This window comes from Brachyhypopomus gauderio, chromosome 6 (genome assembly GCF_052324685.1).
Source record: "Brachyhypopomus gauderio isolate BG-103 chromosome 6, BGAUD_0.2, whole genome shotgun sequence".
NCBI classification, from domain to species: Eukaryota; Metazoa; Chordata; class Actinopteri; order Gymnotiformes; family Hypopomidae; genus Brachyhypopomus; species Brachyhypopomus gauderio.
Genome location: NC_135216.1, coordinates 12,272,467 through 12,288,574, shown reverse-complemented (window position 1 = coordinate 12,288,574; position 16,108 = coordinate 12,272,467). Strand labels below are relative to the sequence as shown.

Sequence of the window (16,108 nt, the reverse complement as noted above, 5' to 3'; positions counted from 1 at the left end):
GCAAAAACAATAAAAAGAATATTTGAAATGCTACTACTAAGGCACAAACATGCCACATATCAACTTGTATAACTGATTTAAAACAAAGCACAAGTTGGTGCTGGCCTTTAGGACGAACCGAACACACAGGGCCGTCACTGGAGTTAAGAGTGCACTCTGACATTTATCACCTATGGCAGGTGGTTTATCACCTGCTTAGTTCTAAATGACCTATTGCCATGACCACCATCCAAGGCCTTGGTTCACTCCGAGCTGTTTTGGCACAAGACGCTGCAACACCATACACCACTAGGTCACTAGAGTAGAGATGCCACAACACCCAACCCAGACAGCAGACCACGTGTCCCAGAGGATAAAGTCTAACGCCAGCGTGATGAGAGAGGGCTGCTGCCAGTGACCAAATACAGACAGGAAGTTTTACCCCTTCCAAAGGGCACTTGTAGGTACACAGGCATCCAAAGGGCATGCAGTGAGCAATTGAGACAAAAGCTGAAATAATCCAAAAGCTGTTCTACTTCACATCTTTGGTTATGTGATCAGTATGAATGAAGACACGTTAGAGCAAGTCAGGTAACCACACAGACACACCTGGGAAAGAGGTAAAAACACACAGATTGCTCTCATGAGGAGCGGGAGCCATGTTTGCATAAAAGTGTCTTCACCCGAAACCGATACTAGATTTAATTGTAGTCTCTGCATCAGACAGTACTGGAGAAAACAGGTTACTGTGAAAGATGGATTAAACCACAACCCCTACTACTTTTCAGTAAAGAGACTGATAAAAGAACTCTTAACGTAAGCAGTTCAAAGAAATACCTGAAGTCCTGATACTATCGCCAGCGGAACATTTACTGGCATTTATACAGGTCATGTTTACACGTTTAACCAACAACGAAGGGAAGGTCAATGAAACCTAACTATGAGACAAGGAACTTTGCTTTGTTTGCCAACAATAACAGAAGTACTTGACAGTTTCTAGGTATTCATAAACACTAAAAAGGACAAAGGGTGGCTTTCTTGGAAAAATAGAGTTAATAGAGTTAACTTTACCCAGGGATTATTCTAGCGTTACTTCATTTAGCAAAATCTGCACCACCAACACCAAACGTGAGCAGCCACTAGAGACACCTTTAAAATAAACAAACGAGGGTGGGGGTTCACAGTCAGTTCATTAGGTCAGCCCATAATTTTGGAGCATCTATTACTACCGGTTTAGACTATGCCAAGCAGTGTTTAATGAAGACCAGAAATAAAACAGTGTCTAAAATGCTACAGGTCATAAATCCACATGGGCCCAACACCACACACATTCCAGTGGCCTGTCTGTCTACATTCCTCGTGCTATGAATGAGAGGCTCAGCATTTCATGATCCTGCTTGCCATTTTCTCCTCTCCATTACTTTATTATGAATGGGTATCAATTCTAGCATCAGTAGGAAATTCTCCAAGCTGGAATACAACACAATGGCCCCTTAACACAGCTAAGCTTACTTATCAAGCTCAGGACAAAACCATTAAAGCATGGCATGATAAACCATGCTGACATTAGACACCACACATGGCTTGGTCTGCTCAATTTCTCTCAAACATTGTGGTGGCTTTTTCAGAATACTACTGGATTTAGTCAAGACAGAGCAGAGAAAACTCATGTGTTAGCTAAACAGTCATATAAATGTATGCATGTGTGAAGCAGGAGTAGCATTAAAACTAGCTAGCTAGAAGCTAACTTCAGGCTATGCAGCAAACTCTGCATCACTTTTGTGTTTATTATGCTTTACAGGAACCTAGTACTTACAGCAACAAAATAAAGTCAAGTATTCTTGGGCAGAAACGAAAGCGCTCCATCTATAGAAATTCCTCAAACATGAGAAGCAGCACACATACGATAGTGAACACAACATGTGAGTGACATGCAGGCGAAATCGAGCAAATCAGAGTGGCTGTCCTCTGAGGGGAGAACACCAAAGAAGAAAATAAATCTGAAACCAGAGCCCCCCAAAACCCTGAAGAAACACGGGTAATATGTAATAAGATCCACAAGCATACAGTGGAGAAATGGAGATGGGTCTGTTTTGTTATTATTATGTGTTCATTTGCCAAAAAGAGTATTTTTGACATGTAATATCAGGAAGGCTTGTGGCTACAGCAATACATTAGACCGGTGAAAGTCATGAAAGCAGTTGGTTACTGTTCTGAGTTCCTCGGGATCAAATCTGACTAGCGAGTAGCTCAATCTCAAGACAAGCAATAGTGGGCCAAAAACAATGAATTTTTTAATTAGTTTTGAATGCGCAATTTGACTATGTCTGACAAATTCTACTGTCATACTGTTTGCAATAGTGCACAGTACACATCAATAATGCCCATTTTCTTTCCAGCCGTAGTCACATTACATATGTAGTTTAATCTCAAGTTTTGCATTACATCTCTAGTTATACATATCTAGTTGTACTTTCAGTACATCTCTAGTTTAATGTCTTACAGTTTTTTCTATTTATATCTATGTATATAGTATTTGCCTTGATAGCTTGGGCGTTAGACAAGGACTAGGAATTTCATTGCACAGTGCCAGTTTACTGTACAGACGACAATAAAAACTCTTGAATTTGTCCAACCCTGCTATAAATTGTGGGAAAACATTATGCCAGAGGAAAAAACACACTGAATGCTCAGTGGTAATTTCAGAGGCATAAATACAAATTCAGAACCAAAAACAGACAACGAGAGAGATAAAGTGATGTGCAGATGGCAACATAAACATCTTCTGTAAGGGCGCTGCAAAAGCTGCCACAAAGTTGGCCACTTCCTGGAACACGCCACTGCCAGCACATTTAGCATGTGGCAGTAAATAAAATAAAAAAAATGATGCCATAGAAAGGGAACCTATTACATACCAAGTATACTGCAAAGCCATATATTAATGCCATTATCAGTACATACAAGGACAGAACAGTTTCTATCTAACCGTGTTGGATGCAAGAAAGTATAATAACTAAGCCCTCTGTAAGCTACATTTAGAATTTAACCAAATTGATTCAGGCAAAGTCATCATACTGACATGTTTAATGTCTTTTTCCATTCATAAGTTGGATCTAAAGTTGGCTCTACCTCGCTCTAAAGAGAAGATGTGGTTTAAAGATCATGACAAGGGGTGCTTGTTGTCGTGCTGACAGGTGTCTCAGACCAACAGGTCTCCAGCAGTGAGTATTATCTTGCTTCAGAAGGAACTAGAAGAAGCACTGTAGGTCCTTTTTAAATATTTTAACAGACAAGCAGAAGAGACAGCAGGGAGAGATGGAGCCACACTGTGACTTGTACGGATGTTTCCAAGGAGAACACTGAGGTATGACCTGTTCCATGTTTGTTAATAAGCCGCTGGATAAAACAAACTAGACTTAGAATGCTAGCAGGGAAAAAAAATAATTCCAAGATGAAAAGTGCATTAATTCAAATGACTAAACAATAACAGTCAATGTATGTCAGACAGATCCAGCATATCTAGGCTGGCTTTATCCATGTATGCTCCACTTACACCCGATTTCACTGCCCAGTGTAAAATGTTGCCCAATGATTTTAGCTTCAGGATCAAAGCACAAAACAAAAATGCTGAAAAAATGGTAAGTTAAATGATGTGCTTTCAGCATAAATTGGATGTGGTCAGAGAGAAAGAAGGAATTTGGATTCAGCACAGTAAATGCACCTGTCCCTTTGTATAACAAGTTATTACAAAACTGCCCCATGGCAATTCCATTATCCAAGGAAAGGTTTTCATAAGAAGTTACATGAAAAACTTGTCAATAGGCTATGTTCTAGGCATTTATTCATTTGTTTTTGTTTGAAAATGCAAAATTAAAGAATAATATTAAAACCCCCAAAACTGACATAGGATGATACCATAACTCAAAAGTTAAGCCTAAATTTTAATTAAGCGTACTAATGGTATTAGTTTTAAAGCTAAAGTTAGTTAAAAGATGTAGGTGCATACGGACAATGAGAAAGTTGGGAGAATCACCTACTCCTACAGAATTCTACTGAATAAAACAGTAAGCAGCCAGGTGTATTTCTAACTCTAACTGCTAATTTTACTGTGCAACAGCCAATTCATAAAAGCTTTAGCCAGTCATTTTCATGAAAATTATTTCAAAGATCATCCTAAAAGGGTGTGCGGCAAATGAATTAAAGATTTTATCGTAAAATAGCAAGAGGTCAACTTAGCTACAAAACTGAAGTCTTCTACTTCAACCCAAATTTATTTTACTCACTCAAGAAAGAAAATTTTAAGTTTGTTACAACAAAAATAAAATTATGATCAATAAGAGCTGTTTATTTATACAGAACATTTAAAGTATAGAGTGGTAACCAAAGTTCTGTACATAAATTACAATAAATAGCATAATACCTACTAAACAATATCAAAAACGCCTTCGTTCATGTCAAATCATTGTCTCAAATATAAAAGGAGACCAAAAAAAAGGATATATAAACATATTAAACATAACATACTAAATATTAAAATAATATAGAGGGGACGTTTCATATATGACGTTTCACACATACGTTTATTCGCAAAGCCTGAAGTTAACAGGCACCTCTGTAGGTTCAAAAGGCAAGTTAGGAGCTACGTGCAATACACTGCCAAAGTTTGATCACAAACTAAAAGCTAAAATGTTCTGCTGACTGGAGTTTCCATCTACGAACTCATATTATTTCGGAAGAAACACAACCGTGTTCAACCTATTGTAGACAAAACAGTGTGACCACCCCGGGCTCAGGGAGCACCTCGCTAGCTAACATTAGCCGTCCGTCGCTGGGCAGGTTACCAGCCGGCTGGTGTGATGGAAACGAGGCTGATAGCTGCTAGCTAGCGTGCTAGCACACATTCTAGCACCCGAAAAGCGTGAGAAACAAAATAAGAATGCAAATGAACGTCGAAGGGAAATTGTTAGAAACGACTCCGTAATAAACAACACCTGACACGTCGATGTTACCACTCAGTCGACCAGCCGAGGATTTTTATTGCTAACTAGCCTGTTAGCCAACTGGCTGTTTCTCGCCTCGCTCTCTTTCAGAAAGCATGGCAGGAAGAATAAGTGTTCAGCAGGCAGCTTCACTAACCCAACACCAAGAAAAAGACGAACGTTTATAAGGACGGACTCACGCACGGCGAGGTTACGATTAAAAGACCGCGACGCGCTGCTTCATTATATTGCGAATTATGTGGAGCGCACCGTTAACCAGCTAGCCGCCTAGATCGTGTCTGCTCCTGACACGTCCTGCGCTCGCAAATGGCTGCCACATCTCGGCGTTAGCGTCGCGGCTAGCTGGCTCGCTAACCAATAAAAAGGCTGGGCGCTACGCAACAATCGCTGTGTGGCTAGTAGCAACCGTAGGCTAGCAACAAGGCTCCGAAGACACCGTCCGTTAACGCAAACGTCGACGGCCTTCGAACACGTCCGCGCAAATGTCTAGCGAAGTCGAGAGACACGAAAGTACAACTACTCACAAAGAACAGGCTGAACATTGAAATCCCGTGACAATGCCGGAGAAAGTGGATTGGAGCGGTAACTGCCGTGAGGGCTCGTCGTCTTCCTCTTCACACAGTCAAAAGTGAGTTCTCATCAGAACATCGTGGGGAGGAGTTACTCGATGCACCGTGACATCACAACTACGCAAGAGTCGTGCTGACGTCGCCGGGGTTATGCAAGTCCGTTTCAACAACTTGTCTGAACAATTGATTCCCAATACAGATGGATGTAGCTACTTTACCGCTACACGTCGCGCTAATTTAAGATTTATGGGATTACATAAATTAGGCAATGTGCCAAGTTAGAAAGAATTGTATCAGGTTTGTAACTGAGTTGTACGGAAGCTTCAGATAAACACATTTGCAGTTAATTATTTGTGATCTGGAACATACATAAGATACCACTATACAAAGCAAACGAGACATATGTCCACTTTGTTTCTGATTAGTCACAAGTCCAGTTAAAGATATCTTACGTTTCAAGATTTAGGATATTTTAAGTTTAAAGCTGAAAATTGTACAAGGAAGAATTTCAGGTGAGTAACTTTTATGTAAAGCACTTCACTTGCACATCTTATGAAGGTGTATGTGTATGTATAGGCCTACGTCACTGTATGTGTATATATACATATATTATTGATATTGTTATTAAGAGAGTTTAAAATATTAAAATATTTTTAATATCTCTATTTATCTTATCTATCAGACACACAACTTCTTCCAGAAAAAAACATTTTCAAAAGCGTGGTTTTCTTAAGGAAGTCATAGGTGATGTTTTTTCTTGTGTTGTACTTAATCAGAGAGTGGACAAACGGACTATAAACAATTACTACAAACAAACAATGGCTATAAGCAATTTGCTGTTAAGACAAGAATCCCTTTGTTGTTGGCATATCTTCCTACCAATATAAAAATTGCTAATATTACACTTAAACAATTCAGGAGTTGTCTCAATCAGCTTTATATTGCAGAAAGCAATCTCTCTCTCTCTCTCTAACATCTATAAACCCATGCCAATAAATACCAATAAAATCCACCCTATAAATTGGATTTAACAATATTGAAGTAGCTCCAGTTTTGGAATATGCCAATATACTAGGCACATGATACATGATAAGAGATACCTCTAATTATCATTTGGGATTTATGACTCAAATTACTTAAAATATCTTAAAATACATTTTAGTTTGTCTGATTGTAGATGTTGTAGATAATTACCAGTAAAGACTGTAAATGCATATACATTGTCATTCTAAATAGTGAGACTGTTACTGTATTAGTCAATATTCAATACCATGCATGGATATCCATGGATATCAAACATTTTAATATGGCGAGTCTGGCAAAACCCAATAAATGTTAAAATGGCCATCTTAACAGGGGCTTATGACATCACATCACATGGTAATAATCTTGAAAATGACCCAAAAAGACTTTCTTCAGAACCATCTGTATTATCCAATGGGAATAGTTTATAATGATGTAGCTGGCTGGCTAAAGACGTGTCACGAATATAATGAGAGAGAGAGAGAAAGAGAGAGAGAGAGAGAGAGAGAGTGACTAATTCTTGTTTTGGATCTTCCTGAGGCATGCCTGAGTCATTCTTTCATGTGACTGGAACCAGTGAATCACAACATTAGCTTCAACACATTGCATAACATAAAGAGAAATCATTACAACTCGTATGATTTGTTAACAGTGTTAAGTCATGAACTTGTACTCACACTTATGATTGCAGTCCTATCAAAAAGTAAAAAAATGTTTTGAAACATTGCTTTTGGTGGTTATCTTTTTCCCCTCAATAATTAGCTCAGTAAAGCTCAGTAAAAAACTAAATTTCAGTAAAGCAATACATAAGGAGCTTTAAAACAATGACTCATGGATGCAAGTCCATTTCAAACACGCCCTCCTTAAAATGTTTGAATAAGGCTACTGACCTGACTAAATCAAATTAACTGAATAGCTTTACTAATACTTTACTAATGTAAACATGTATACTTTTTAAATTCCTTTCAAAGTCCTTTTGACACATGTTCAATTCTCAGAGCATGGAGACTAATTACATGTAGCGTTGACCTCAGCTGGTGTGTTCAGAAAAAATCCTGGAAGACTTTAGTTTAGAAGTTAACATAAATCTAATTTTCAGTGGGCCACTGACAATGCATTAACAGTAACCTACCTTTTATTGTTAAAGATGTAGAAGACAGTGGTGCATAGGCATAGGGTCTGTTTTTCTGTTATTTAACACACTGCAGCCTCATTAGTAAAATGATTATTAAACATATTCAACGTATACAGTGCTGCTTGAAAGTTTGTGAACTGCTTGAGTAGTTCAGATTGTTCTGTTGTTTTACCATGATTCTACCCTGGTGATTTTACCATGGTGATTTTGTCATCACCGGTTTTTGTATATGAAATGTCAGGTTTATGTTCATCAACTCCATTTACTTGTTTTGAGGGAAATTTCATGATATATGGAGTCAGAAAAAGTAAATCAACCACAGCAGCATTGGTCAATAATGTAAAAAACGCAGGTGAAACACAACTACAGGCTTTCTGGAAGTCCATTCTCTGGACACATTTGTTGAAAATTGAATTATTTGGCCACAATCACAGGCGCCATCACAGGCGCCCACTGCATATAAAGACCACAACCTCCTCCCAGCAGTGAAGCATGATGCCTCCAGACCAGGGGTGGAAAGTAATGAATTACATTTACTCACGTTACTGTAATTGAGTACTTTTTATGAGTAATTTGTAATTTTCGGAGTAGTTTTTGAAATATGTAATTTTTACTTTTACTCGAGTAAATTTTGACCTAAGTAGTTACATTTGAACCTCCTCACGTTACTGAGTTAAAAAATATTGATGGTGAAAAATCAAATGCAGGCAGAAATTTAAACTTCTGAGTCCCGGAACTGAAAGTCAGGGCTAGCTTGGCTGCTGCTCCTCCTAACAACACTAGAGGCACCCGAGTCAGTCCTAGACTTTAGCTGTCTCTATGGCTTCTTAACGAAGCTTAGTGAAACGGATCACTGCAGAAGTGTTTTGGCGCATTCACATCCTCAGCCCTTTCTCTGTGATTTCTGGTTGCATTTCTTGTGTTTAGGTGTCTCGCCACCTTATGCTCTCTCTCATCTCTCTTGCTTTTCTACTATTAGAGTAACTATCTCCTGCGCTGCTTACTAACCTACCTCAAGTTTTACCCCTGCTTTATCTCTTCCTATCTGTTCTTCGTTTATTTTGGGAAGGGTTTGTGTTTCATCGCGGCGTTCTGCCTGCTGCCAGTTACTTCCCCTGGCGTTCATAAGTTTCTTTTTCTCGTGTTGAGTTTTCTCGTGTCTTTTCTGTTGCATTTTTCTCCTGTGTGTTTTGCAGTCGAGTTTATTTTCTATGCGTTGAGATTATTCCACGTCTTGTGTGATTGGTTTTGCTTCTAATGTGTGTGGACGCACGCACACATTTTGCTCTTTGCGTTTTGTCGGCACTTGGGTCTACTACTCTCTTGGTTTTGACGCGGTGTGTACTTGTTGGTACACCTACATACATTTCTACATTTACGGCATTTGGCAGACGCCTTTATCCAGAGCGATATCAATTTTTTTAATACAAGTGAGCAATTGAGGTTTAAGGGCCGCTCAGGGGCACCTCAGTCGTAGCCTCAGGTCTGGGAATCGAACCCGGGACCCTCTGGTCACAAGACCAGTTCCCTAACCACCAGGCCATGACTGCCCACACCTGATGGTGCATGCGTGGCCTTGCCTTGCGCGCGCCCTTTCCATTGTCTCATAATCAGGTCATAATCCAGTAAAGATTGTTCTATCTTTAAATCTATCTATCAGGATCTGTGGGATCCTATGGACATTTTATTGTGAAAAGTGGAATCCTGTGGGCACTGTATTTTAAAGAATTGGATCCTGTGAGCGTTTTAAATAGTGGAATCCTGTGCGCATTTTGTTTTATTTTGAGATGTGGGATCCTGTGGTCATTTTATATTTTATTTTGAGATGTGGCATCCTGTGGGCATTTTATTGTAAATAGTGGGATCCTGTGGGCACTTACTTTTAAATTGTGGGATCCTATGAGCATTTTTTTTAGGTGAGATCCTGTGGGCATTTTATATTGTTTTATTGTGAGTAGTAGAATCCTTTTGCATTTTAGTTTGATACAGGTTGTGAATGTCCTTGTGCTGTGAGGAAGTATGTTCCTGAGCCCAGCTGATCTTTTGCAAGTGTGGATGTGCACTTAAATACGCTTTGAAATTAACAATTAAATGATTAAAACAACTTGTGCTAAATTTGATTCATGACTCATCCTTTTTTGCATTAAATAACTGAAGGTAACTAAGTAACTTTTACTCAAATTACATTTTAAATGAAGTAATTTTGTACTTTTACTCGAGTAAATTTTGAGATGGGTAATTTTACTTTTACTCTGAGTAGAATTTAGGCAAAGTAAAGATACTTTTACTCAATTACAATTTTTCAGTACTCTTTCCACCTCTGCTCCAGACCTGGACGACTCCAAATCTCCTGACATCAGTCAGAGAGTTGAAACTGGGATGGAAATGGATTATGCAACAAGACAACGACCCAAAGCATTCCAGCAAAACTACCAAAGAACGGCTTAAGAGAAAGATTTGCACTCTGGATTGGCCCAGTCAAAGTCTGGACCTCAATCCCAGAAATGCTGTGGCAAGATCTGAAGCAGGCGGTACATGCCAGATGTCCCTCCAACCTCTATCAACTGATAGAGTTCTGCAAGGGGGACTGGGCAAAAATCCCCAAAAGCAGATTTGAAACACTAATTTGTGGTTCCAGAAGATGTTTGGTTGAATAGCTGCAAAAGGAGGTGCCACAAGCTACTATATTTGTGCTTGGCAGATTTGCAGTTTTTGGAGAGAGAGAAATATCCTTTATTTGAAAGGTCTGCTTTACAAATTCAGATTTGGATGTTCATTTCATAAGATTCTTATTATTTTTTTTAAGAAAACAATGACCATGTTTGATGATTCACAAACTTTCAAGCAGCACTGCATTTATTTTATTTTTTTACATTAGAACCGGACAGTTAGCATATAGCTATATTAATCAGGTACTAGAGAAGCACACCAACATACATTTGTACAAGAGATTGTTTATTGATGTTGTATCAATACTATCAAGTATTGCAGATTTTGTATAAGATGACAAGACATTTTCAATCAAAAGAGTGCATTTAATACCCAAAGTATATTGCATAGCATGAATGCAATAGCCACGTATACAACAAAATCCTATAGTCTGATTACATAGTACATAAAAAAAGAAAATTCAACAAAATATTCCTTATGCAATGGTAGTATGCTAACTACATCTTAATGCTGTTAACAATTATTTGAACTTATTATTTGTATGGATTCTTCGGTAAGCAGACATTCTTGCTGGCTTATCTCATATAGATAAATACAACTTAATTAAGTTCATGTGCAAATGGGACCAGTTGTTTGCATTTGTCTTGTCCATAACAAACAAACATCCCTTACAAACCAAAGCAAGAGTTTTCTTTATTTTAAAATGAACAGAAAAAGGTCTAGCAGTTCTGGAAAGAGACAGTAAAAGGAATCTACCCGACGCTTTTCAGTCCACAAAACTACAAAAACACATTCACCAAATCCAAAACGAAAGTTTAAAATTACATAAAAGAATGAACTATAAAAATCAAAACCAAATCTTTCCATGTGTTTGCAAATGGAAAATGGAAATTATTACAAACATCATGTTAAGAAAAACGTAATTACTGTCCATTTATTTCACAAGTGTAGTCTCATGCTCTTCTCATGCGATTAATGGCATGGACAGGCCTCCATGGCTACAATGAACAGTGGGAAGCAGGTAGGTGGTGAATAAGTGATCAATGATTTTTATCATATTCGATCCTCATTTTAATTTTTTACTGTTTATCTATTACAGACAATAATGTATCACTTGAGGAATGATTGATCAAATTTGCTGCAATGTGGAAAGGCTGTGCAATAAAGCATTATCAGTAACTGGATTTAATGAGTTTCCTCTTGTATGTAACTGTTCATAGCTAGATTGCTTGTTACTGTGAATTCATTTTTGGACTGTTACTTAAAGTATTCTCTACTTGTTTATCATTATGACAAAGGACAATCCAAATGGTGACAGTGAAAGCCACTTCACCAGAGTTAGACCACTGTGCAAGTCTTCGATTTAACTTCATTATCCTTTCTTTGCTACCATGTCTCCAGTAATGATACCGTTAGGTATAAGCGGTTTATTAAAGCTGCTCCAGGTGTCGACTACTTTCTTAGCTTTACACCATCTTGCTGATCATAAGTACTTTTAGTACAGTTGTTACCACCATTATGCTTATTTCACCCCCAAACTACCGATTATTTGTTTGTATAAATTAAAATTTCATATTCTATGAGTGTTGATGGAATTTGATGACTTATATGAAGCATCCTAATACTTTCTCTTAAGATGTGGTTGCATAAAGCAGGTTTGATAGTCATTGCTTAGCTTTACTACCATTTGCAACAGTTGCCAAACCAAATAGTTAAACAATGACCTTTACTCAATTTAAACAATATAAAAGGTACACGATGACATGCAAAAGCAATCTGATACAATTTATTATGATTGTATCTTACAATCTAAAATAAGATATCATACCAAAAGGTTTATTATGCCTTGACTGTTAGGTCTTGACTGTTCAGCTCACTCACTGTGAAGAATTATTGTTTATACAAATGTTTTGTGTCACTTCTGTATGAAAATCAACAGTTCATAGCGAACCTAACATGCTATTATGGCAATAATGTGCTACTGTGGAAATAATCACCCCAGTCATAACTAATGTCATAGATTTGTTATATCTTTATACCATGATATATGGTATATATCTGATCCAGACAAGTTTGGTGTTTCAACACTGCTGGTATCAATGGCTGATGGGAAAAGAAAGGGCTTACCATAGCCATCAGTGATTGTGATTTGAAGCCACAACATCTGGTTTCACAATTAGTAGCAAATAGGAATGAGTTGAAATGTAAATTCTTTGACACAGATCCAGTGTATTTGTTAAATCTGTTTACTATTATGATCCAATCATTCAAAACTTGCATGGAACATGTTTGATCTGACAGCAATGTCTGTGAGCTGACTGGGATGTTACCCCATCTCATAGTCACTGATCTTATAGTCACTGATATAGTAACTGATGTTATCATTTAAAGCTGTGAACACTTTAATGTTTGGGCCTAGTAACTAAGGACCCAAATGTTCACAATGTTTACAAGGACACAAAGGCAAAGGCAATGCAGTTCCCTCAACAGGCACATGATGGTCACATGGTCAAATCATGGTCACATCTTTGAATGACTATAAAGTTATGAAAAACACTCTGGATATATTATATTTTGAGTATCCCCAGATAAACAAAGATACTTTGGACAAATCAAAACAGCTATGTTAACCAATAAAGATTATTGATAGACATGCCAAGATTTTATAAAGGATTTACAAGTGTGATAATTGCCAAAATCATGTCATGGTCATGGACATATATAATGACATTGTATCAGGGGGGCTAAAGACTGCAGTGAAAATTGATCTGCATTTGCTAGAGAATACTAGCAACTATTATGTTTTCACACACTGAATTCATTAGCTGTCCATTGTGGGGTGGGACTCAATTAGTCTGCAGTATTCTTACAGACTGAAGCTTTGTTCGTATTCAAAGAAATATTTTTGAATCGTCAAGTAACATTCCCTCTAAAACAGGGCTAGGTAATCTTATATGTAAAGGCTCAGTGTGGTTGCAGGTTTTTGCTCCAATCGAGCAAGAGCACACCTGGTTCCACTTGTTTCATTCAGCTAGTCTCAGTCTTCAGACACCTGATTAGTTGCTCCTGCTTAGTTGGAACACAGACCTGCAGCCATGGAGGTGTCTGTTCCTGTTTGCAGATAAGATTACCTACCTCTTCTCTAATACCTTTCACTTCAAGGATAAGGATTATATTTTCCACATAAATGTAATTAAATCAGGCAGATAAACAATTAACTGTATCTTTAATACTTAGTAAACTAAACTATGGGAGGCATTTATGCTCCCTAGAGTAAACATTAGAATGACCAAGATAGAAAAAAAAAACAATGTTGCTTTTACAATTAACATGTATATTTAATGGCCTTAAATAAAGAGTCTGTTTTGTGAAGAGAAATGAGAGGATGTAAGAGTTTGAACTGAATGTGACTGCAGCCAGGGGAACACACAGCCCCAGAGTCGAAAAGATGGAGTTCAATGGAAGGCAGAATATTTGGCAGAGTGTGCAGTCACATGGGTAAAACTGTTTCTTACACATTGTCTGATTCTAATAAACAATGACATCAATTAAAATAACACAACAATTACAGCAACAACAATAATACATCAGATATAATAACATCATAATATAGGCTGAAGATACAAAAAAATCCCAAAACAAACAAACAAACATTAAAGTAAAATAACGACATCAGACATTTCAAAGAGCTAAAACAGACAGCATAAAGTTTCCATTTGCTTTTATCTCAGCTTTTCTGTTGATCAGTCTTTCCTGTTATCACTTTTGCAGGTGTTACTTGAGTGACTGCAGAACACTGTTAAAATAACTGGTGTGTTGAATGGACTGTTATGTAGGGCACAATAGGAATCCTGAGAAGGATGAATGGATGTACTCAGTGGAGTAGAGCCCATTTGCTTGGTCAGATGGCATCTGCACCCAAACCTGGTCATTTTCCTTCAGCTCCAGCACTGCACTACCCGATGCCTGGTCCATATAACCCTTTTTGTATTCATCATAGGTGTATGTAGCAGGAACATTGTTTTTGTACAGTGCCACCCACAGACTGGTTCCCTTTACATGCACATGATAAGCAAAGTAATAGATTCCAGGCAGTGGGGAGGTGAACATGCCAGTGGCAGGGTTGTAAGCATTGTGTCCATTGTACAGAGTCCTATCAAATTTGATTGGCATACCAGATGGTGGGAAGGGTGTGGTAAGAATGGCAGTAAAAGCAGGAGCTAAAGTGGCAGAAAGGTCACCAAGACCAAATTGGGGTTTTCCTGGACTTACTGATTCTCCACCGATGTCAGGTCCTTGAAGCCCTGCCACGCTTGTATCTCCATTAGAAGGGCCAGGTGGGCCAGGTGGGCCAGGCGGACCTGGAGGACCTTGGATTCCATTTATTCCTGGAAGGCCTGGCTTTCCTATTGGGCCCTGTGGACCAGGTATCCCCTGATCCCCATTCTTTCCATTCCCTGGGGGTCCTGGTGGACCCTGCTCTCCTTTCAACCCTGGAATACCTTGTGGTCCCATATGGCCTGTGGGGCCTGTGATCCCAGGTATCCCAGATGTGCCACGTGGTCCTGGTGGGCCAGGTAAACCATTTTCTCCTTTGGAGCCTGGTGCCCCAATCAAGCCTGGATTACCGGGTAAACCAATGTGACCTGCATCACCTTTAGGTCCTGGTTTCCCAGTAGCTCCATTTATCCCAGGAAATCCTTTATCTCCTGGAAGACCTGGTTTACCTGCCAAACCAGTGGGTCCCTGATCCCCCCGAAGTCCTGGCAAGCCTGGAGGCCCCTGGGGGCCCATCTCTCCCTTCAAACCAGGTATGCCATGTTTACCTGGAAGACCCATTGGGCCTTGCAGACCTGGAAGTCCTGGCTGCCCATTTGGACCCATATCACCTGGAAGACCTGCTATCCCAGGTTCTCCTTTATCACCTGGAGAACCTGATAATCCAGAGGGACCTTTGTCTCCTTTCTGTCCTACAAGACCAGGTTTACCATAGCCAGGAGCCCCAGGAAATCCAGGAGCACCCCTGAGACCTGGTTCACCTTTTGGTCCAGTTAGACCTGGTCTACCAGGTACACCATCCACCCCTTGTTTTCCCAACCCAGGTGCCCCTGGTGCCCCTTGTAGACCCGGAGGTCCAATTGCCCCTGGAGGGCCTTTATCCCCGGGAGTTCCTTGCTCTCCTTTTGCTCCAGAAGGTCCAGGTAGCCCATCAAGTCCATTCTTGCCCACACCTGGATTACCAGGAGGTCCAGGAGGTCCTTGAAGGCCTGTGGGACCCCTGATGCCTGGTGGACCAGGTGTTCCATTGCCATTTTGTCCCTGTAATCCTTTCTCACCAGGCATGCCACGGCTACCTTTTAGCCCTGGTTCACCCCTAGATCCTGGTGAACCTCGCAGTCCAGGAAGCCCTGGCTTGCCATTCAGTGAGAGACCTGCAGGTCCAGGGGACCCTGGTTGCCCTGGCAATCCCCGTAATCCCGGCTCACCTTGAAGGCCCGTCTCACCATTGATTCCGGGTGGTCCTTTAGGACCAATCTTTCCTGGAAGACCTGGTAATCCAGGTTTTCCGATTCCTGTCAACCCTGATGGTCCTTGAGGTCCTGGCTGACCATTAAGACCTGGTTTCCCTATCCCTGGTTTTCCCGGTAATCCGGCCGGTCCAGGTGGACCCCTAGGTCCTGGCTTCCCTTGAGGGCCTGGTTCACCTTTAACCTTCATCACAGGTGGAAACT

At 39.6% G+C, this 16,108-nt stretch overlaps 2 protein-coding genes and 1 long non-coding RNA gene across 4 annotated transcripts in view; 1 reads left to right on the top strand and 2 right to left on the bottom strand.

Moving 5' to 3' along the window:
• The window catches only part of ptp4a2b (protein tyrosine phosphatase 4A2b), a 21,001-nt gene extending 15,357 nt beyond the window's left edge, over window positions 1–5,644 (bottom strand). The window contains exon 1 of the mRNA XM_077008709.1: window positions 5,504–5,644. The gene's annotated coding sequence lies outside the window, so the exon portion shown is untranslated. The remainder of the gene's footprint in view (window positions 1–5,503) is intronic.
• Window positions 2,901–12,294, top strand: LOC143516846 (uncharacterized). 2 transcript variants are annotated; one of them, XR_013131811.1, is made up of 3 exons: window positions 2,901–3,343; window positions 5,070–6,060; window positions 10,036–12,294. It is a non-coding gene; the product is annotated as an uncharacterized LOC143516846 (long non-coding RNA). The 2 variants fall into 2 exon arrangements; XR_013131812.1 differs by lacking the exon at window positions 5,070–6,060.
• The window catches only part of col8a2 (collagen, type VIII, alpha 2), a 38,952-nt gene continuing 33,484 nt past the window's right edge, over window positions 10,641–16,108 (bottom strand). Inside the window, exon 3 of the mRNA XM_077008708.1 lies at window positions 10,641–16,108. Coding sequence (XP_076864823.1) covers window positions 14,205–16,108 — 1,904 coding nt within the window. The 3' untranslated portion in view covers window positions 10,641–14,204.